Here is a 22456-nt window from a genome sequence, read left to right on the forward strand (position 1 = left end):
ACAATCTCACCACTAAGTACCCATGATTCTATGTTCAAAACAAATCCTACATTTGACTGTTTCTTATCTGCTGCTACTGCCTAGTATAAACCAACGTTCTTTTTCATTAGGATAGCTCAGAATGATCTTCATAAATAGAAACACCAGGTTGTTTACTTCTGTTTCCACTGCAGTAAGAGTATAATTCAAACTTGTTACAAAGCTTAGCAGATCAAGCCCTGTGTAAGGCAAGAGAGATTAGACTTGGCTATAGTGTATTTTGGCTGAAATTCAAAAGCAAGGTCATTTTACATTCATGTAATGGGCCATATTGATAGAGTGACGTCAGGAGGTAGTTCTCGAGGCCTGATAACTTACTGTATCTTACAAGTAGATGAGAGGGAAAATAACCATATATTAAAACACTTGGCTTTGAAATTGTTTCTTTGTGTTGTCCTTTATTTCGTTGTCCAGAATTCAGTCCCAAGATCTACCTGAGTTTAGGACAAGCTAGTCTGTGCAAGACTAGTCACTTCCAAGACGAGGAAGCAGAATTGTGATTAACAGCTCAACTCAGTACTATTCTCTGGCCTTCTGCTTGTTCGTTTCTGTTCCATTACACTGGGCAGGATTTATTATATTTCAAGCCTTTATTCATTGTTCTTTCTGACTGGAGTCCCTTTTCCTTGAATCTTTGTATGACTACCTGCTTCTCAGGCCAAGCTTAATGGAAACAGACCATATCAGACTTACCTAATTAAGCCAAATACCAAAACAAAATTCCTGTTCCTTTACTCTGATTTATTTTCTCATATTTATTGATAGTTGAGAGCCTTAAGTAGGTATTCATATCTCTCTCTCTCTCTCTCTCTCTCTCTCTCTCTCTCTCTCTCTCTCTCTCTCTCTCTCTCAGTTTTTTGAGACAGAGTGTCTCTGTGTGTAGTCCTGGCTGTTCTGGAATTCACTCTGTAGACAAGTCTGGCCACAGATTTACAGAGATTCACCTGCCTCTGCCTTCCAAGTGCTGGGATTAAAGGCATGTGCCACCACCGCCCAGTGTGTTTCTTTTTAAAGTGTTGGCTGTCTGCTTTCCTCTCCTAGACTTGATCTTGTTTACCACTGTATTTCTAGTGCAGAAGACAGCAGAACATAGTTCGTGTTGAGTTAATACCCTGACCAGCTGCCAGATAAGGATGTCTTTCCTCTTCACCTCGGGTGGTTCTCACTCAGGAAGCCAGGATGCTCCTTTTCACTTAGCTCGTCTTATACCAGTGCAGTGAATTGTGTAAGGTCTGACACCCTACCCTTTTCCAGGACATTGGGTGCACTTCTCTTTTATAGTTGATGTAACATCCATTGTCAGTTTACCTGGTCATCCCTCAGGTGCCTTGGGAAGAATGTATGCATTGCATTTTACTGAAGGCCAGGACTAGGGCACTGTTGACTTGTTAATGAAGCATTGTTTAATCTTAAATGTTTCTTGTTCAGGGTCTCTCAAGTGCTCCTTTTGTTTTTCAGCAACTCGTGAAATTATATGACCTGCATTACATGTGTGCTTTACATGTGGCAATTGTTCTATAAATAGTTTTTATGTTTTTCATGCCATTAGAGCCTGGGAATCTTACTTTGCTGAGTAGATACCTCATAAATACTTGCTGATTTGTTAACACCCACTGCTGTATTATGTTTATGAATCATATTCTGTTGTGTTTTTTATCATCTTAGGCTCAACTATAATTTTTTTAACACTTGCCAGTAGAAACCTGCCAGTACAAGGACTTACGTGTTCCTCTATCTATTTCCATACCACAGGCTAATTTGCCAGACACGGACTTGTTAAATTTGGGAGTTCTAGAGAAAGTGTAGGAGTTGAGAGGAAGAGGCACTGGGTTCAGGAGTTCTTGGATTTAGGATAGTTTTTTCTTCTCTAAGTTTTGAGCATGTGTTCCAGAGGAAGAGTTTGCTGTCTTAGGTTTCTCACTTTAGAAATAAGATTCTTTTTTGCATGGATATAACAAAATAGATTTGGGCCAGCAAGAGAGCTCATGTGGTAAAGTGCTTGCTGCTGAACCTGATATCTGGAGTTTGAGCCCCAGGACCCGTATGGTGGACTCAGAGAAACAGCTTCCAGACAGTGTCCTGACTCCCACCTGTGCTCTGTGGTGCATGCACACATACAAATATACACACAAATGATTAAAATGTTCACATTGTGCCAAGAACAGTGTCATGTGCTGTATCATATTCTAACTTTATTTTTAACTGAAGTTATTAATTAGACCAGGGGTCTGTTTTTCAGTTGAAGAGATTAAATAGTCTGTTCATTTTTTGAGGCAAGGGTCTCACTCTGTAGGTCAGGCCATCTTGGAACTCACTTTGTAGTCCAGGCAGGCCTTGAACTTGTGGCGATTCTCCTCCTGCCTCTGCCTTCAGAGCACTGGGATTACAGCAGTTAGCCACCGTGCCCACCTCATTATATATCCTTTTTTTAAATTAATTGTATTTTATGCAGGTGTTTTGCTTGCATGTATGTCTGTGTGAAGGTCTCAGATCCTCAGGAACTCGAGTTACAGACAGTTGTGAGCTGCCATGTGGTTGATGAGAACTGAACCCTAGTCCTCTGGAAGAGCAGCCAGTGCTCTTGACCTCTGAGTCTTCTCTCCAGCCCGTCATTGTGGTTTTTTTTTTTTTTAATTTTTTAAAAATTTATTTTTATGTTTTGTTCATTGGTGTTTTGCCATGGGTGTCAGGTCTCCTGGAACTGGAATTACAGACAGTAATGAGCTGCCCTGTGGGTGCTGGGAATTGAACCTGGGACCTCTGGAAGAGCAGTAAGTGCTCTTAACCACTGAGTCATCTCTCCAGCCCCTCATTGTGTATTCTTAATCCAACAAATAATAAAGTATGTTAGCTTTCACTTAATTGTGAAAAGCTTTATAGAATCTTAGTTCAAACTAATTTGCTCAGCTACAATGAAAATAAGAAAAGTTTGATGTTAAAAAAAAAAAAATCCTGGGTACTTTGAGATGGCTCAGTGAGTAAAGTGACCTTCTGGGCTGGTGACCCGAGTGCCCAGCACTCACGCGGTGGGAGGAAGAGCCCACTCCCACTGGTTTTCCTCTGACCTCCACATCCGCTTCCATAGCACGACACCACCCCTGACAATAAATACATGGACATTTTTAGACATTTTTGTCTAACCAAGTTTTAACATACTATTGAACCCCTACTTTGTTCTAAAGACTAATATCTTTCAATGTTACCCACCCTCGATAAGCAAAATTTGACTTTTAGTGTGAATGTAAAGACTTCAGAAAGTGTTTTTTTTAAATAATTTTTATATGTATTTCTGGATAATTTACTTACTTGTGTTTGGTGCTTTAGTTGATTTCTGCTACATATAAATATAGCATGCTTTTAATTTAAATTTAAAATGTAGGGCAGTGAGATGGCTTGGTGGGTAAAGATACTTGCTACCAACTTTGACAACTTGAGCTTAAGGCCAAGGACCTATTTTTTTTTTTTTTTTTTTTTTTCCGAGACAGGGTTTCTCTGTAGCTTTGGAGGCTGTCCTGGAACTCCCTTTGTAGACCAGGCTGGCCTCAAACTCACAGAGATCCGCCTGCCTCTGCCTCCTGAGTGCTGGGATTAAAGCGTGCGCCACCACCACCCGGTGAAACCAACCCCCCCAAAAAAAACAAAAACAAAAAAGCAAACAAACTGAGTTTAGCTAGGCAGTGGTGGCACACGCCTTTAATCCCAGATGGTCTACAAGAGCTAGCTCCAGGACAGGCTCCAAAGCTACAGAAAAACCTTGTCTCGAAAATCCAAAAAAGAAGAAAAAAGAAAATAGGATTCCATGAAAAAAAAAATGTTTATATACCTTTGAATAGTTCTTGGGGAAAGATAAAGTACACTTTGCTTTACCAGTCTATATTAAACAATGTATCCTAAACAAATTTTGAATTCTTGTGATTATTAATGTTCATTGTATTTTACTCTTACTCTAGAGTAATACATTTAGGGACTCTGGAGTGTTTTACTTATTTTTTAAGCTCTTGTATAAGACAAGATTGCTTTGCTTTTCAAATATGAATGCCTACTTTTTATGACTCCTCTTTGTTATACTGCAGCTTATCGTATTCTTGCATACGATATTGCATGCTTGCCTTAAAGCTCTCTTTTCCTCTAAACTTAGTACTTCTGGGCTGCTGTTGCTTAAAAACGACTGACCTTACTTTAATAGTCTGCCTATGACAAGAGGAAAGGAGTTAAATGAGGATCTATGGGACAGGCTTGACATTATGCTTGGATTTGACATTATACATTTGACATTGGCTTGGATTTGACATTATACATATTACACAGGATTTCAAACTTTATATGTCCAAAATTCAACTTCATTCTTTCTCCCAGCCTAAGCCTGTTCTTCCTGTAGTCTTCCCCATCTCAGCTAATACCTCCCGATCCCTCTGCATTTGCCGTTATCCTTGAGTCCTTCCTCTGTATCGTGTTAGAATCTGACACTCTGTCCTGGTTCAGGCTACCATCACCCTTGACCTGGGTTTGTACTACAGCTCTCTAACTGGTGATGCTTCCATTTATGCCTCCAGCAGATCTCTTCTCAGTACAGTAGCCATAGGTAGACAGGGTGATGTACATCTATAATTCTAGCACTCAGAAGGTAGAGGCAGGAGAATGATAAGTTTGAGGTCATCCTGGGCTATCTAGTGAGACTTGTCTCAAAAATACATACATGCTTACGTGCATACATATACCATATACACACGTTGTCTTAGTCACTGTTCCATCGCTGTGAAGAGACACCATGACCAAGGCAGCTCTTCTAAAAGAAAGTATTGAACTGGGCACTTGCTTACAGTCGCAGAGACTTCATTATCGTCATGGCAGGGAGCATGGGGCTGCATTCTGATCTGTAGGGTGAGATGCTGGGTCTTGGTGTGGGCTTTTGAAACCTACACCAAATACCTTTTCTATGTCTGTTGAGATAATTATGTAATTTCTGCCATAAGTCTGCTTTTGTGTTACATCATATTATTGGTTTGCTTATGTTGCCCTGTTGAATATATCCTACAGTTCTTGGAAGCTTTGGTCATTCTCACTTTTTTCTTTCTGTATAATTGGGATGTATCTCCACGTGGTCCTCCATTCTTGATATTCTTTTCTTTGCTCTGTCGTGTCTCTTGAAGGTGCTTTCCACAATGCTTTGTATTTAGTTAACTCATTCCCAGAATTTCTACTTAGTTTCCTTGCAGAATTTTTCCCTTTAATTTTTAATTTTTATTTTTTTCCCTTCAAATAACTGACCATTACATCTGCTTTGATGCTTTTTGTGCTGTGGTTAGGTCCTGAATTAATTCCCTTATTGCCTCATTCTTCTGTTTGAGTCTCCATGTGACCATTGATGTGTGTGTGTGTCTGTCTGTCTACCAGAAATAAATGTCTGATGTTTCTCAATCATTTGTTCACCTTATTTTTTGAGACAAGATCTCTCACTGAAACTGGAAATCACTACCTGGCTACTCTAGCTACTCAGCAAGACAGTTCCTGTCTCTGACTCCTGCGCTGGGTTCAGAGTCATGCTGCCACACCTTGCACTTTCCGTGAGCTCTGAACCCAGGTCTCCATGCTTGCAGAAGTATTTTACTGATGACCCTTCTTCCTTGCCCTTTGTTGATGCTTTATAAAAGTAGGAATCTGAAATTGTTTTCTGGCATTTCAGTGATCTCATGCAACTTTGATTTCCTATGCTTGAGGAATAGTGAACTCTTGAAAGTGTCATAGGGGCTTGTAATCGCATATTTTTTTCTTTCTTTTTTGTGTGTTGGTTGGAGTAGTCTTCCAGCCTTTTATTTTCCCCTTTATCTTACTCTTTCTGTTTCTTTTCTAAGACTTTCTGGCAAATTATATTCATGGGATTCATGTTTCCAACCTCTATTTAGTGGGGAAGCCAATTGAAGTAACACAAGCTGGCTTGACAGCAGCCGTGATGTTAATCTGTCACAGAAGTTCATCCTGAGAAGGCTCAGAAACAGTGATGGCATTGACTGGGGGAAATGTAGTCGTAGATTTTTTTTAGCTAAGATTATGAATAGGTTGTAAAATGAGGAGGTAATAGAAAAGAGAAAAGCAGGAGAATCACGCATCATTGAGAAGGAAAATATATGGGTCAGGGGTATGGGAAATAGTAAGAAAATAATACATAGTAGGTACAGAAAAAGAAATGATAAAAACCTTTTCAGACCAGAAAGGTGATAAACCAACAACCAAAGTGGAAAAATACAAATATAGGTAAAATAAAGAATAGTGTTGAGCACTAAAATGGAACTGAAGGTTATTAGGACCGTGATTATTTCTGGTTCCCAGTTGGGATGAATGTAGTTTCTCCTTCCCATCTGATATCTTCTGTAGCAGTCTCTGCAGGTTGGGGGAAGACTGATAGTCTCAGTCATTCACATAGGTTGGTGTTCCTTGCTGGGAGGGGTTCCATGTGGAGGCTGGGGGGAGGCCTAGTGGGGACTTCTTTTCTTCCAGAGACTCCATTTCTACTCCACCAGTTAGTTACAACTTGCCATCTCTAGTGTTCGAGGGAGCAGAGGTTCTTTCCATGCTTGGGGTTCCTGAGGTTGAGGCCTAGGATATGGAGGGCCAGCCACCTGTGATAATCACCTTTGTTGTGCACAAGGAGACGACAGCAAGTTCAGCAGCGTTCTTGCTGCTGTCTGTGTCAGGCAGGCCTAGGAAGGGGGTTTCCTCCAGGCTGTTCTTGAGAGCTTTACTGGAGAGTCTCTCAGCACGAGACTCCTCTGCTACACTTCTGACCCACTCCCACAGCCTGTCTCTCTGCTCACCGCTCACCATGTCAGCGTCTGACCATATCTACTCTCCAGTTCACTACTGTGTCCATAGGAAAGAGCTCTCCCCTGGCAGATACTGCTGATCAAGTCAGTGGGGACCGGGGGCAGCCACTCCTGGCTGCTGCTCTGCAAAGGTCTCGTCTTAGTCTTGATTCTTTTTGCTTTGGCTCTTATAAAAAGTGGGTTGTTTTTACCCTGGCTCCTTTTTATCACTGGGCAGCACAGAGGAAGCTGCTAATCCACCATCTTACCTGGAAATCCTACTTTTTATTAATAGTTGTATCGAATCTGTAGTTTTGTTGGCATTGCTTTTTTTTTTTTTTTTTGGATTTTTTGAGACAGGGTTTCTCTGTACCTTTTGGTTCCTGTCCTAGAACTAGCTCTTGTAGACCAGACTGGCCTCGAACTAACAGAGATCTGCCTGCCTCTGCCTCCCAAGTGCTGGGATTAAAGGCGTGCGCTACCACCACCCAGCTTGGTTTTGTGTTTTTTTTTTTTGTTTGTTTGTTTGTTTTTAGTGAGTTTTAAAAACTTAAATAATACGTTATTAAGAACAAAATGTTCTTTACTGTATTTTCTCTGTAGATACACTCTGTGCAGTTCTAGAAAGAGACACATTAAGTATTCGAGAAAGTCGGCTTTTTGGAGCTATTGTACGTTGGGCAGAAGCAGAATGCCAGAGACAGCAATTGCCTGTGACGTTTGGAAACAAACAGAAAGTTCTTGGAAAAGCTCTTTCCTTAATCCGGTTCCCACTGATGACAATTGAGGAATTTGCAGCAGGTAAGGCTGAACCTTCACTAATTTGAAACTATTTCCAAAGCAAAATAGAAGGTATGACTTAATAAGTACTAGTTCCAAAACAAATGTATTTGTATATAGTTTCATTTAATTATAAGAACTATTTATGATGGCATCCACATTTTATAGCTTAGATGAGTGAACTAGAAAAGATTAATTGCCTTTCCTAAGGTTATAGGGACAAATCTTTTTGCCCTTTATGGGTGCTGCTTGTGATTAAAATGAGACAGACTTAATACTGAATTTCAGGTGTGACTAGCACTCACACGGTGGTTCCCAGCAGTCTGGACTACGATCCCAAAGGACATGATGCCCTCTTCTGTCCTCTTTGGGCACCAGGGTGCACATGATACACAGACATACATGCAGACAATACAGTCATGGAATGAAATAATGAAATTATAAAGAACATCCGTATACATGTCATTTGTCCATATGAATATTTCTGTTGAGTGTAGCAGAGTAGAACTAAGTTGAGAATGAGTGTGCGTAGCACTAGTTTATCCAAAATGAAAGAGCAAAGCTCTTCTAACATGGAAGGGCAGAGTTGAGTTCATTCTGATTCTTCACGTACCGAGCTGTGATTGAAATCTATGACCAAAAGCAACTTGGGGGGAAAGGATTATTTCATCTGAAACCTGGAGTGCTTCCCAGCAAATACACAGTATTGAGTGTAACCTACAGCAGCAGCAACAACAAAAACCCAACTTTAATTTTGTGGTAAAGTTTTCTTTTCAGAGCTGTGGTTATAGTATTTGTTTTAATTTTCAAGTATTTGAGGATTCTATTTTTATTTTCTCTTAAAATTTATATTCCAGTATAGCTAGAAAATTCTGTGTCATCTCAGTCCTTAGAAATTTGTTGACTTATTTTATATCCCAGCATGTCCAGTGTTAATAAATAGTCACATACTAAGATGAATGTATTCTGAGTTGTTGAGTACAGAAAATCTGATGAGTTCTCTGCTTGTTTACCAGCTTGAATAATCCTGTATCTACAAAATAAATATTCTAGCCGGGCGGTGGTGGCGCACGCCTTTAATCCCAGCACTCGGGAGGCAGAGGCAGGCGGATCTCTGTGAGTTCGAGACCAGCCTGGTCTACAAGAGCTAGTTCCAGGACAGGCTCCAAAACCACAGAGAAACCCTGTCTCGAAAAAACTAAAAAATAAATAAATAAATAAATAAATAAATAAATAAATATTCTAAAAATAGTGTCCAAAATTTGTATCGGTTTACTATCTCCTTTTGTCTTGTCAGTTACTGAGAGAAATAGGTTCAAGTTTTTGGTTTTGGTTGAAAATATGTTCCCATTTGGTTCAATAAATCTTTTCTTTGTATATTTTAAGATTCTATTATTAGGTACATTAAATTTTGTATTTAATTACTTTTACTAGATTTATTTATCTTTATGATACATCCCACTTTAAATCTAGTAAAGCTTTTTTTTTACATCTTTGACACTTATGTAGTTTTACAATCTTTTTACAAAGCTTTTTGTATTCTACGTTTTCTAAAGATTTAATTTGATTATTTTAATTGTGTATGTGTGTGTGAGAGAGAGGTATATGCGTGAGTGTGGCTGCCCAAGGAGGCCAAGGTGTTGGGTCCCCTTGGAGCTGGGAATCAAACTGGGTCTCTACAAGAGTAGTTAAGTGCTATTACTTATTAACTTGTTTTTCTAGACCTGTATTCTATATTTTCCCATTCTTTTAATTAGGTTTTTATTATCTTTGCATATCAGTTATGTTCTTGTAAACTGTATTTTTAAGGTATCCAGTTCTACAAGCATTATCTTTTACTTGGAATATTTGATTTACATTTAATAGGTCATTGATAGATTTAAATTTATACTTAAAAGGTTATTGGTACATTTGATTTACATTTAATAGGCACATTTGATTGACATGTGATAGGTCATTGGGACATTTGAGTTATCATCTTGCTGTTTGTTCTTGACTCAGCTCTGGTTTGTGGTGGTTTTTGTTTGTTTGCTTTCTCCTCGTTTTCTTTAGAAATAACCAAGTGATTTCTAGTATTTTGTTTTCTTCTATTTGCTTGTTAAACATTCTCTTACTAATTTCTAGTGAAAAGTAAGAAAAGTTAAGCAATTTTAAAGAGAAATCAGTATCTTTTACTATTTAGTGGGTTACTTGATAATATACAAATGCTTCCTTATGAAATTTTAAAGTTAAATCTTAAAAATTAAAACTTTCAAATTAAAATTCCCCATGCAGTACAAAAGATACTTAACCCTCTTCAGTGTTTCTTGCCATTTCATGTGTTTTAACTCTTAAAGCCCATGGATGTTGTTATCTTAAAATCAGTAGTCATTTAAATCCTGTCAGTTCATCCTCTCTGGTGATTGCTGTGCTTCTATCCGATCGTCCGTCACACTGGACATTCTTACAGCAGCAGGGGGGCTGTCAGATTCTCTTAGCTACTCTTTCCCTGTGTCCGTCTGTAAACATCTTTTCCTGCTTTCAGTTTTCGAGGAATACAGCTTCAGTTTAGCAGCGATTGATCTGTTACATAGATGTAGTCCTGTTTCCTTTTGGCTTCCGTTATTTCCCTTGGCCGGTCTTCTTATTACCTCTTATTATACTATAAAAGGATACGTACCTTTTCTCTGGCACTTCTAGGATTCTACAGTGTCTTCTTTGCTTTCTCATAGTTTGTTGATGATGGATTAGAGATAGGATTTTACACAATGGACATTAATTTTTTGATTTACTGCTGTTAATTTTAACGCATGCTATTTTACCTTCTTTAAGCTGTTACATGTTCTTCATCACCTGAAGACTTTTTTTTTTTCCCTTTTCTCCCCTCCTTCCCTGAGACAAATTTTCTCTGGCTGTCTCTGGCACTTGCTTTGTAGACTAGGCTGGCTTCGCACTCAGAGATCTGCCTGCCTCTGCTTTTCCGCTCTTGAGTGCGGGGATTAAAGGTGTGCCGCAACTACCCAGTGAGGACTTTCTTTTCAACTAAGGAAAATTCTCTTTCCATAGGCTTGACGTGCATTTTTAACCTGAAAAAGAGGTGCGTGTTTGTGTGTATTGTGATGTTATGCACAAATATGTAGAGGCCAGAAGTCAGCCTTGGGTGTTTTTCCTTAGGAACTGTCTACATGGCTTTTCTTTTTGAGACAGTCTCTCACTTGGACTTTGCCTGGCTTTACCTCCCCGTGCTAGGGTTGCAAGTATGCCCCACCATCACTGACTTCTTACATGGGTGCTGGGGTTCAACCTTACAGACTGAGGCGTCTCCTCGCCCTTATCTGGAGGGAATTTCCATCTTCATCTCTTGTTTCATCATAGTAGGTTCAGTTCTGTTTTTTAGTACCTTCTTTCACTCCTTCCCTCTCTGTCACCAGCTCTTTCTGATTGCTTTATACTCTTTTCTTATCCAGAGATTACAATAAAGCTTGCATCATGTATGTCAAGCCAATATATTTTGTTATTTTATATGTGATTCTTTAGTTAATTAATTTGAATCAGGGTCTCACTATATAGCTGCTGTAACTGGAAAATTGCTATATAGAGAGTGCTGACCCTGAACTTACAGAAATTCAGCTGCCTCTGCATCCCAAGTTCCGGGATGTGCCACCACACCTGGCTCTCATACAGAATTTTTTTAAAATTCTGGGTTTTAAAGTCAGTAGGCTTCTTATTCCAAATTTCCTAGTATTTTGAAGATTTTTACTCCCCTGTTTCTGCTGGCTTTGCAAGGGATCTCCTGGCCTCTTTTATGAGGGAGCACTATTAATTCTGGTAAGTTTAAAGTATTTGGCATTTTCTCCAATAAGAAAAAGTGAATTAGGAAATTGTACTGTGTAGTTTTCTATTTCCATAACTTTCCCAACCACAGTTCTCACCTTCTGCTTGCTTTTATTGTATCCCAGAAAGAAAGCTTTAGTCCCTGTCTTTGTGGGCAGAAATGTCCCTTGTTGAGATTCTAGTGTCGGACAGGTAGGAAGTGGGAGGTGGAGGGTCCCACAGAGAGCATGCTCCTTCTGTTAGATGGAAGTCAGCGGTACTCAAGAGAAGACAGAAAATGCTTTCTGTTATGGGGAGCTCCATCTAAGTCTTCACATATCTTAACACATTCTTTCAGGTTAGTTTTGAAAAGATTGATCAAAACTTCAAATGTATGCTAAAATTTTATATGCTAAGTTTATTTTGTAACTCTGCAGGTCCTGCTCAGTCTGGAATTTTGTCAGACCGTGAAGTGGTAAACCTCTTTCTTCATTTTACCGTCAACCCTAAACCCCGAGTAGAATACATTGATCGACCACGGTGCTGCCTCCGAGGAAAGGAGTGCTGCATCAATAGATTCCAGCAAGTAGAGAGCCGCTGGGGCTACAGTGGGACAAGCGACAGGATCAGGTATCTGCCGGGCGTGGGCTGGGCACGTGCGGAGGGCGGCAGTTAGTGCTTAGCCTTTAGCCGCCTCATCGTGTGAGAGGCAGCTAGCCAATATTTCATTCTATAGTTTGCTTAATACAGGATGAGACCAAAGCTGCACACAAAGAAATAACTGCTTTTAGCAAATAAGAGTAGGAGCAAGTGATTTAAGTGTTTAATCAGAGTAAATAGAAAATGGATATAGAAACAGCACTAGAGAAATTAAATAGGCAAATGAAGAACGGAGTGAGTTAAAACTGATGAATACATAATCTGTTTTCCTTAAAAGATCAATAGGACAAACCGTCCTAGAAGAAGCAATTCTTCAGATTCCTATTCAGAAATCAAAATGTGACTATCATATGCTAAAATTTTTACTTTAATTCTGGGTTTACTCTGTGCTGATAAATTGAACATCTTGATGGAATGGATCATTTTATAGGCAAATATAAATTATCAGAATTGACCGGAGAAGAAAGCCTGAGTAGACCAATTACCTGGGAGGAGTTAAGGTGTCAGAGAGCTGTCCATTCACAAAGCTCACAGGTGAGTTTGTATCAGACCTCCAAGGAACAGAGGTTCCTGGAGCACTGAGAGAAGGAAATACCATGTGGTTAGCTCCTAAAGGAAGCAACATTGAGATAAGAGTTGAATGAGACACGTAGTCTGGACCACCTCACCATAGGGTGTAGAGGAAATTCTACAGCCCGCTCTGCCCTGACAGGACGGCGCTATGAGAACAGATAGGGTATATTTGGAGAGTGAAGAAGTAGCTCGGTGATCTGTTAATATAGCTCTTCACTGTGCGAGACTAAAGCAAACAGTGGTTCCTATAGACAGCAAGACTCCGGAGGTGGTAGGGGTGCCACTGATAAAATTTTACCTTTGTACATGCTGATAACTATTAATAGATTAAGTATAGAAAACATTTCACTAACAATGATTGACCACTGAAGAGAAATTAAGAATTAAAACTCTAGCTAGAGATACCCACCTTTGCTAGGTTTCTCCTAGCAAAGCAGTCATCGATGCAGTCATAAATTAGAGCCCTATATAATCAGAAAGGAGAGGCCTTTTCCATTAATTCTGGATGTACCTTAGTACATAGCTCTAGGAAACTCAGTTTTTCTATAATATATAAATACATAATGTAAAATATTTATTTTATATATACACACACCATATATATATACATATAATTTTTTATTTATTTTTTTCCCTAAGACAGGGCATCTCTGTGTAACAAGTCTTTGCTGTCCTGGAACTCACTCTGTGGGCCAGGCTAGCCCCAAACTCACAGAGATCCATCTTTCTCTGCCTCCTGAGTGCTGGGATAAAGGCATGCGCCACCACTGCCAGGGAAATGTTTTGTTCTTCTTCCTTTACTGACTTGAAATGATTCATATTGTCATGCTTAAGTGATAAATGGTCTATCTGTAATACAGCTGATAATAAACGTTTAGGGTAAAATAATGAAGTGGACAGGAAGGTTCATACTCCGGTACACAAACTTTTGGGAGGACACTGGCAGGCAAACCCAAATGTACAGCTCCGTGTGTATGCGCTCTACGTGTGTTGGCTACAAGCATGCACATGTTAATGCCTTACGTTCCAGAAGTTGACAAAGTTGAGTCACTTCTCTGTATCATATCTCCATATCTGAACTCACCTACTGTCTGAAAGCTGTTCAGTTCTAAAATCTTTGCTTAGATTTTTCAGTCCTTTTCTGCCAGAGACTTTATTTGCATGCTCCCAAGCAAGCTGAAGCTCAGCTTTCCTACGGAGCTGGACTGGGAAAGGACAGTGTGTGCAGTGCAGGAGACTGCTCTGGGCTGAATCTCAAGGGTTTGTCCAGGTGCAGCAGCTCTTAGTAGGGCAGCCTTGGTCAAGGCACCGGATGCCTGAACTCCCAATTGCTCTTTTGTAAAATGAAGATAACAGTGTAGGGTGTGTCATTCATGTGATTTAAGTGGAAGGTAGATAGGAGTGTCTGTGTCTTCACATGTGACTACGCATGTTTGGGTATAAGTTTTGTGTGTGTGTGTGTGAATATTTGTATAATTACCAATGGCAACAATAAATGCATAAGTTTTATTTATTTTTATGGTACTTGCCGTTTATGGAAATCACTAAAATATCTTTGGCTTGTAAATAAAATATGATTACAGTCACAACAGAAAGTTTTCGTTTCATGAATTCTGGGAGTCTTGGTTCTGTTCTGTACATCACAGGAATTGTAGTGTCACTGGCTCCTTGTACCTGAACCTTAGGGTGAAGAGAACCTAACAAAAAGCCTATTGGAACAAATAAGAGAATAATTGCTGCTTTAAAATGTGAATTTGAGATTATTCTTACCATTATTATAAACCCTGTTAAAAGCCCTCAGTTACAGAAATAAACAGTGGTCACAGTGTACAGTGACGTAAATATACTTAATGCCACTTACTGTGCACTTAATGACTAACGTGTATAGTTTGTATGTGTATTACCACAATAAGAAACCCAAGATTTTAAATGTAAAACAATGAGATATATATTGAGTAAATAACATTTTAAGTACATATTTTACTATATTGTAGTTATATATTTACTATATTATAGTATATATATTGTAGTTATAATTATTATGTCGAACATTACTATAAGAGTAGGATTAAACTCCAAAATGGTCAGCAAATAGTTCTGTGGGATCTAGAGAACTTTGCCTGGAATCACACTTTAGTAAGGATGAATTAGCCTCTTAAATTGCGTATGCTAGAAAGTTTCTTTCAGAAGTCCCATGTTTTTGGTAGAGGAGTGGCCTCAGAGAATATAAAGTTAATCTGGAAGAATAAATTCTATTTTACCAAAGGGAGGAGCAGCTCAAATACGAAAAAGAACACTGAGTCTATAAGGAGTGAGATGTGGACCACACTATAGAGGTCAGAGCCATGAGGCCAGGTGAGCATTTAGAATGGAATAAAAGAGGGAAGGATTGGCCACTGGAGTTGGATCCTTACTGATCCCATGCAGTATTTATATAAATTAAAGTTTTAACATTAAACAAAAACAAAACTTTGAACATACTACAACAGATGAGGATGATGGGGCCTTTCAGCCTAGAACAGATCATTGTTTGATAAAGAATTTTATGTCCCAAACCATGAAGTTTAAAGATAAATGACAAATGGGGGATTCTCTGAAGCGGTTTGACAAATATCGTAAAGCTTGAGAGTGGTTTTCCTCAGCAGTGCTCCTGGGAATTGAGTCTAAGGAAATGATGGAAGCTATGAAACAGTTTTGCTATGAATCATATATTATCATATAATGAAGAACTGCAAATAGCCTAGATTATCCAAGTACATGTCACTTCTTCCCATGAAGATGGGTTCGATAGTTAGGCTACATGAGTTATCTTAAGGGCCTATGGAGGTGTGATCTAGGTCATGTAGCTAGGGCAGAGGTCATCTGGGTTATTAGCCACCTTCAGTCCTAGTTGTGGCAGCTTGGAGGAGCCCCTTCTCATAGTAATAATACAAAGGTCACCTAGAGTATTAAATGTCTCCAGTTCTGCTTGTGGGAGCTTGCTATGTCGAGGTCCTGCAGATAGTGCATGGATCACCTAGGCTAATAGCCACCTCTAATCCCAGCCTTCTGGGCAGAAAACAGGTTATACATCTTTTTCCTTGAAAAGACAACCTTGAATGAATATTCCCTAGTGCTCTGTGAGCACAACAGCCTATGCATGACCTTTGTGTTCCCAGCACCTTCTTTCTCCCACTCTGGATGGTCTTGATCTTGCTAGCTAGCACAAGGTTTCCTCCTGCTTTGACTTCCTGGTAACCTCAACGTGAAAGTTGTTGCAGCCATGCCTGGCTAGAGCTTGTTTCACTGACTACAGAAACTGGGGAGAGTAAGATTAGGTAGTTGACTAATATGTAGGGCTGCTGTGCTGTTTAAAGGAGAGGAGTTATCGTAAGCAGTGGAGCTGTGGGCTCAGTGCATGTGCAAGTACTCAGGAAACTATCGTGGTGTGCCAGGAGTAGTGATAGTGATAGGGACTGCAGATGCTGAGGTACAGGTTACCTGTAGTCATTGTGTGTAATACAGTCTTTTCAGTTGCTTTGTAGGGAATATTTTTTTTACACATACAGTAAATGAAGTAAGATAGATAGATCAGTATTTCTTGACTATTGTGACTAAACTAGACTTGCTAATTATTTTCCGGAGCCTTTATCCAAATCCACCACTGTGAGTTGGTACCTGTCTCCACCCATCTACCACCAGCAGTTAGCTTAGTGCATTTACCGCTCTTTCTACAATATAGAGTTAGTATTTGTCCCTCTCTTCTTGTTTATCACTGTCTCCCATATGGCAGAGACGGAAACTGTGCCTTGTTCACCATTGTTTCCTGACCAGCCACACAGACTAAATATGCTAGGCCCTTGGTAAGTATTCACTGACAGAGTCCAGGTTTGGGACTTTGATCTTAATGACTGGAATGGTCACGAGGGAGATTTGGATGAATGCAGCACAGAGCCAGCCACTGTAATGAGAGCAGGTGTTCAGGTTACAATCCTCTGACTGTACAGAACAAATCCTGCTTGAGGGCCTCTTCGGTTCACATTAGGATTTGTGGGCAGTGAAGATGACATTTTCAAAAATGTCTTTTATGATGATTTTCTTTTTGTAGCTAAAATCCAGATACCACTTTTAAAAAGCTATAATCTTCAAAATATGAACACTTAGAGAATTTTTTGTGTTATTTTGTAATGGGATCTTTTCTCGCAGGTTCACAGTAAACAGAAGAATCTCTGTAGTTGGATTTGGTTTGTATGGATCTATTCATGGGCCTACGGATTATCAAGTGAACATACAGGTACTCCCCATCCCTGTTATGAATATTTCAGTTCTGCTCCTTACTGTCCAGCTTCTTTTATTTGTTTTAAAAGGCAGCCACTACTTAGTCCTTGCCATTAAATAGTTCCTGTCTGGATACAAGTGTCTAAAAATAAGGAGACGGAATTGATGGATTTTCGTGTGAAATATCTTGAAGTTTCATCTGAGTGTTGACCACTATTTAAAAATGTTTAGTTACCCTCCATGAAGTCCATCCAAAGTCCACCTAACCAGTTATGTTACCTAGTGACAAGAGCCATTTTAACCGCTGTAGTAAAGCCTCATTTTTCCGGGGAACTTCTCCTAATACCATGTCTACCAGCTGAGATATGGTTCCTAACATACCATAATGCCAAATCCTCTAAGTGAATGTTTCCTTGAAGTTAGTGTGTGCGTGGGGGGTAGTGGTAGGTACACATATAAGCTGGTCTGTGCAGGTGGGTGTAGTGTACATAAAGGCCAGAGGTTGAAGTTGGAAATAATTCCAGGATCACTCTCTATCTTCTTGCTTCTTTTGTTTCGTTTCTAGACAGGGTTTCTCTGTGTAGTCCTGGCTGTCCTAGAACTAGCTCTGTACGCCAGGCTGACCTTTGAACTTAAAGAAATCCATGTGTTTGTGCCTCCCAAATCCTGGGATTAAAGCATGCACCACCACCCCTAGCACTCTCTGGCCTCTTATTTGAGACAGTCTCTCACTTCACCTAGAGCCCACTAATTTAACTAGGCTGACTGTCCTGTGAGCCATCTCTGGGGTTACAGATGCACGCTATTGCACCAGCCTTCATGGAGGCTAGGGGTCTTAACTCAGAGCTTCCCTTGTGCAGCAGGTGCCCTGCCCAGCACTAAAGCCATTTCCCTAGTACTTTCAGTTTTACTAGAACCATCTAGAGGACGTTTTCTTTCTTTATTTTATTTTGTGTGCATACACCTGAGGGTATGTATGTCCTGTATATGCAAGATACAGAGGAGGCATTGGCTCTCCTGGAAACCAGTGTTAGACAGTTGTGAGCTGCCATGTGGGTGCTGGAACCTGAACCTAGTCCTCTGCAGGGGCATCTTTCCAGTCTTGAGAGCTTTTCTTAGTACCTGTGCTGGGTCATCATCCCAGAAACTTGTCACATAGAAAGGACAGTCTAGTGTAGCAGACAGAGGTGGCTTCTTTTTTAAAATGTGAAAGTTCATCTTTATGTGCCTGGTTGTTTTGATTTTTTTTTTTTCGAGACAGGGTTTCTCTGTGGTTTTGGAGCCTGTCCTGGAACTAGCTCTTGTAGACCGGGCTGGTCTCGAACTCACAGAGATCCGCCTGCCTCTGCCTCCTGAGTGCTGGGATTAAAGGCGTGCGCCACCACTGCCTGGCCTTGATTTATTTTTGAGATCCACTTTACCCTTCCCCCTCAATAAGAGCCTTGCATGTCTCAAGACAGTACTTTGGCTCAGATGGAAATACCGGAGACTTGTGTGGTAGAAGAAGGGTTTGATAACTTGAAACATTTTTGAAAGTTGATCCGTGTCTCCACTGCCACTAGCTACATGGACCACCATTAAGGAAAGATAGATCCTTGGGACTATAGCAGTTATATCACCCAAAGACCCACCCCACCCCCTTCAGTCTCAGCTCTGCAAACCCCATGGGACAGCAGTATTGAAGCAACAAGTATGTGGAGCACAAATAATAAAAACCCAGAGACAGATATTGGGGTTCAAGCTGATGATCAGAAAAGCAAAGCAGCCAAGCCACTAGAGAGTTTTTACCTCTACCAAGGCTCAAAGGGGCGATCCTATCCTCGGTGTGACTGCAGACTGCAATGCTCTCTACCAAACCTCAGCTGCCTTATAAACCTCTCTCTGCCTAGCCATAGAGCTCCTGTCTCCACCTCCCTAATGCTGAGATTAAAGGCGTGTGACTCCTGAGTGCCCGGAACGCCTTTGTGTGAGCTCTGTTTCTCCTTTTAGACAATTCAATCTTGTATAGTCCAGAGTGGCCTTGAGTCCTGGAATTAAAGGTGTGTGCCACCACTCCCTGCCCTCTAGAAGTTTAGCACTCTGATCTTCAGGCAAGCTTTATTTATTAAAACAAATAAAATATTATAGGTATATAAATTGATGGTAATTGATACAAGAAGGTGTTGAAACTACATTCATACGCTAATAATGGCACCTTGTTGTAGTGTAGTGGTATTTTCTAGAGATTTTAATTGTATAGTTCCAACCTTTTATTGAGCTAATAGATACTTGAAAGGTATATTCACTGAGCATGGGGTGCACACCTTTAATTCCAGTCTTGGAGTGTTCCAGGCCAGTCAGGGCTACATAGTGAGACCTTGTGTTTAAAGGGAGGCTGGATGAGTTATATTAGTAAATCACACATATGGCTTAGTTGTCACAGACTGTACACATGTGTGTAGCCAGTGCCTAGCTACACCTGGTACTCTTCCTTCTCCTCTCCTGCAGAGGACCTTAGCTTTAGATGGCTTTTGCCTATTTTAGTACTGTTTCTAGACAGGCTTGGGGCACTGTCCCATGTATGGAAGTCCTCCTAATAATTGGTAAGCTCTTCCTTGAGCTTTTCAAGCCGTCCTCCATGAAGTGGTTTCCTCTCCGTCCAGCTTCTTTATCATCTGAACTGGCACTGCCTGCATATTTCATTTCCTCTATTGGCTGACTCTCCTGGAGGGTTCCCATGATGTCTCGCATATCGCTTAGAACTAATAATATAGAGCTAATTTAAATTATTCACAGACATGGCAGTACATTTAGGGGCATTTTAATTTCAGTAAATACTGAGGCTGAAAATGTTGAAAAATTATCCTAAGAATAAAACATGGGCTAAACAAGGAGAAAGATTTTTTTTTTCCCCTCCAATATCTCAAGTTCACATCTCCACTCCTCCGCAGATAGGGTTTCTCTGTACAATCCTGGCTGCCATGGAACTTGCTTTGTAGACCAGGCTGGCCTCAAACACAGCCTCCCAAGTGCTGAGATTAAAGGCGTGCACTGCTGTGCCCTGCTCAAGTCCACATTCTAAAGTTCACACACCAAACTGTGTCTTGTATGGAGCCTCTCTTCTGCAGCCAAGCCCCCGCTGCTTGATGCCTCCCCCCCACCCCCCCGCCTGAGATGCATGAGTTAAAGAGCTGTTTTCTGACCATCGGATGCTTTAAAAAGGCATCTGATAATTAGAGATAAGTGGAGAAAAATTAGAACATGGAAAGTGTACAGTCTGGGCTGCAGCTTCTAAAGCTCCCATTCTTTCTGCAAGGCTGTTACAGTTTAACTTAGATGTCACTTCTCTTTTAAACCACAGATCATTGAATATGAGAAAAAACAAACCCTGGGACAGAATGATACTGGATTCAGTTGTGACGGCACCGCCAACACATTCAGGGTCATGTTCAAAGAACCTATAGAGATTCTGCCCAATGTGTGCTACACGGCGTGCGCAACCCTCAAGGTAAGAGCCTCCCGGACTCTGTGGCTCCTGCCTTTTATGCTTTACAGAGCCCCTGGTAGGGGAGCCTCTTAGAAACGGGGAGGGGAAAGCGGAGCGAAGACACTCGACGGCTTTAAGTGCTGTCCAGCACTACACTATTCCGAGAAAAGAGGTCTTCCTAAGGACTGCCCCTTTGTTTAAAGAAATTGAACTTTAAATTTTTTTTAAATTGTTTTTAAGCAAAAACTCGATATTTCATTGAATGACTGAATGAAATTTTATACGGAATCTGTAGTGACTAGGGCAGAACGCAGTGAGCGCTTCCTAGATGACAGTCACTAAACCATCGCTTCTCATTTAGGGTCCAGATTCTCACTATGGCACAAAAGGACTGAAGAAAGTGGTACATGAGACCCCTGCTGCAAGCAAGACTGTTTTTTTATTTTTCAGCTCCCCTGGCAATAATAATGGCACTTCAATAGAAGATGGACAAATACCGGAAATAATATTTTATACATAATTAGTGTTAATGACCATTCAGTCTAATCACAAAGCATAAACAACTGGCCACAAATAGTTGAGTGTCATGAGTATTTATAATTACAGAATAAGAGACATTTTAGTTTCTTAGAGGAAGTAAAAAAGTTTATTTAAATCTCTGCATGATTCAAAGGCAGATTTTCCACTTTCTTCTAACCCTTGGGGCAAAGAGAACCAGGTTTGTGTGAAAAGCTCAGTCTTTCCACTTCGTTTTGTGTGATTCATAGCTCCACTGACTCGTGATCTTTCAGTAGTTTGGGAACTGAAAGATTTTTGTCTTATGTAGCAGATGTGGGTATTTTCGCTTTTTTTAAAGCTTTTGTTTTTACTATTTTGAAAGTTAGGTGAAATGGGTCAGTATTCCTACAGAATTCTTTTTAACTCAAATAACTAATTTTAGAAAATTAAGAAAGCTGACTTTATATTTGGGGTTTTGAAATATTTGGTTGTTAGCATTTGGAATAATGCTAAAAGTGAGACTAAAAAACACCCAAGAAAACTTTGAGTGTATTTATAGAAAGGTGTTTTGTAATAGCATAGTAGTGTATTGCATAGCATTGTTTACAACTGTAAGTGGAGCTTGTACACAGTGACAATAATTGTTGCAAACAGATCACAGGGATGATCTAAGTGGATTCTTTGTCACTCCCATCCTGCTCTGCCTGTCACTGGGCTGCCAGTGACTCCTAGATGACCGAGAGAAGATGGAGGTGCCAGTGGAGAGCACCTGCACCAGCAGCAACGGGGATAGAGCGCTAAGCCCCTCACAGCTGCTTTGACACCATGAAGCTGTCCAGCCAGTCACTCCTGCTGAAAAGGAAGGAGGCTTTTTGTCAGCTACATAGTTCTAGCCAAGAAGCAACATGCTTGATAATTGTGACCTCCTGATGTGGCTGGCGCATCTATCGCAAGAGCGGGTCAGTAGGATGTCTGGCAGAGTGACATTTCTACATTTTTATAAAGCAGATTTTTAAAATATAAGTGAGATAACATTTTCCCCTTGAAAATGATTATCTTACAAAAAATTAACCTTGTGTAAATAAAGCTTAAGGTGTACCAGTCTATCAGTAGTTGTGGAAAATTGTTAAAAATAAAAATTCTTCCAAGTATCAACTTAAGAATTTTTTCTAAGTAGGATATAAAAGATCTCACCAAAAGTACTATTTTGTATTTTCAAGAGGGCAGGGAGATGATGTGCTGGTGGCCAGGGCCTCTTGGAGTTGCTGAAGAAAGGGCACTGTTTTCTGTTTGCCCTGGTACCGTGATCTCATGTTGCCAGCCTCAGTTAGCTGGAATACCCATGGAATGTGTGCTTCTGCTTAACCGAAGTTTAGCAAAGACTAGTAGCGGTGGGGAGTACTTCTTCCTTACCAAGTGGTGCGTGCAGAGGTAGCTAGTGCTTCTGACTCTGGGGCACTCACGTGCCTTGCTTCTTATGAACAACTGTAAAGGGATGTGGCTGATGGAAGCTACAAGAAACGGAACCACTCACTGACATTGGGACATCACCTGGAATCTTTAAAATAAATTTATCCTTTTTGTTTACCTA

At 40.3% G+C, this 22456-nt stretch overlaps 1 protein-coding gene across 1 annotated transcript in view; it reads left to right on the plus strand.

Annotated features, from left to right (window-relative positions):
- The window catches only part of Btbd1 (BTB domain containing 1), a 35849-nt gene extending 13393 nt beyond the window's left edge, over positions 1 to 22456 (plus strand). Inside the window, exons 4-8 of the mRNA XM_057756221.1 lie at positions 7443 to 7640; positions 11849 to 12041; positions 16830 to 16917; positions 20242 to 20388; positions 20729 to 22456. Coding sequence (XP_057612204.1) covers positions 7443 to 7640; positions 11849 to 12041; positions 16830 to 16917; positions 20242 to 20388; positions 20729 to 20887 — 785 coding nt within the window. The 3' untranslated portion in view covers positions 20888 to 22456. The remainder of the gene's footprint in view (positions 1 to 7442; positions 7641 to 11848; positions 12042 to 16829; positions 16918 to 20241; positions 20389 to 20728) is intronic.

This window comes from Chionomys nivalis, chromosome 23 (assembly GCF_950005125.1).
Source record: "Chionomys nivalis chromosome 23, mChiNiv1.1, whole genome shotgun sequence".
Taxonomy (NCBI): domain Eukaryota; kingdom Metazoa; phylum Chordata; class Mammalia; order Rodentia; family Cricetidae; genus Chionomys; species Chionomys nivalis.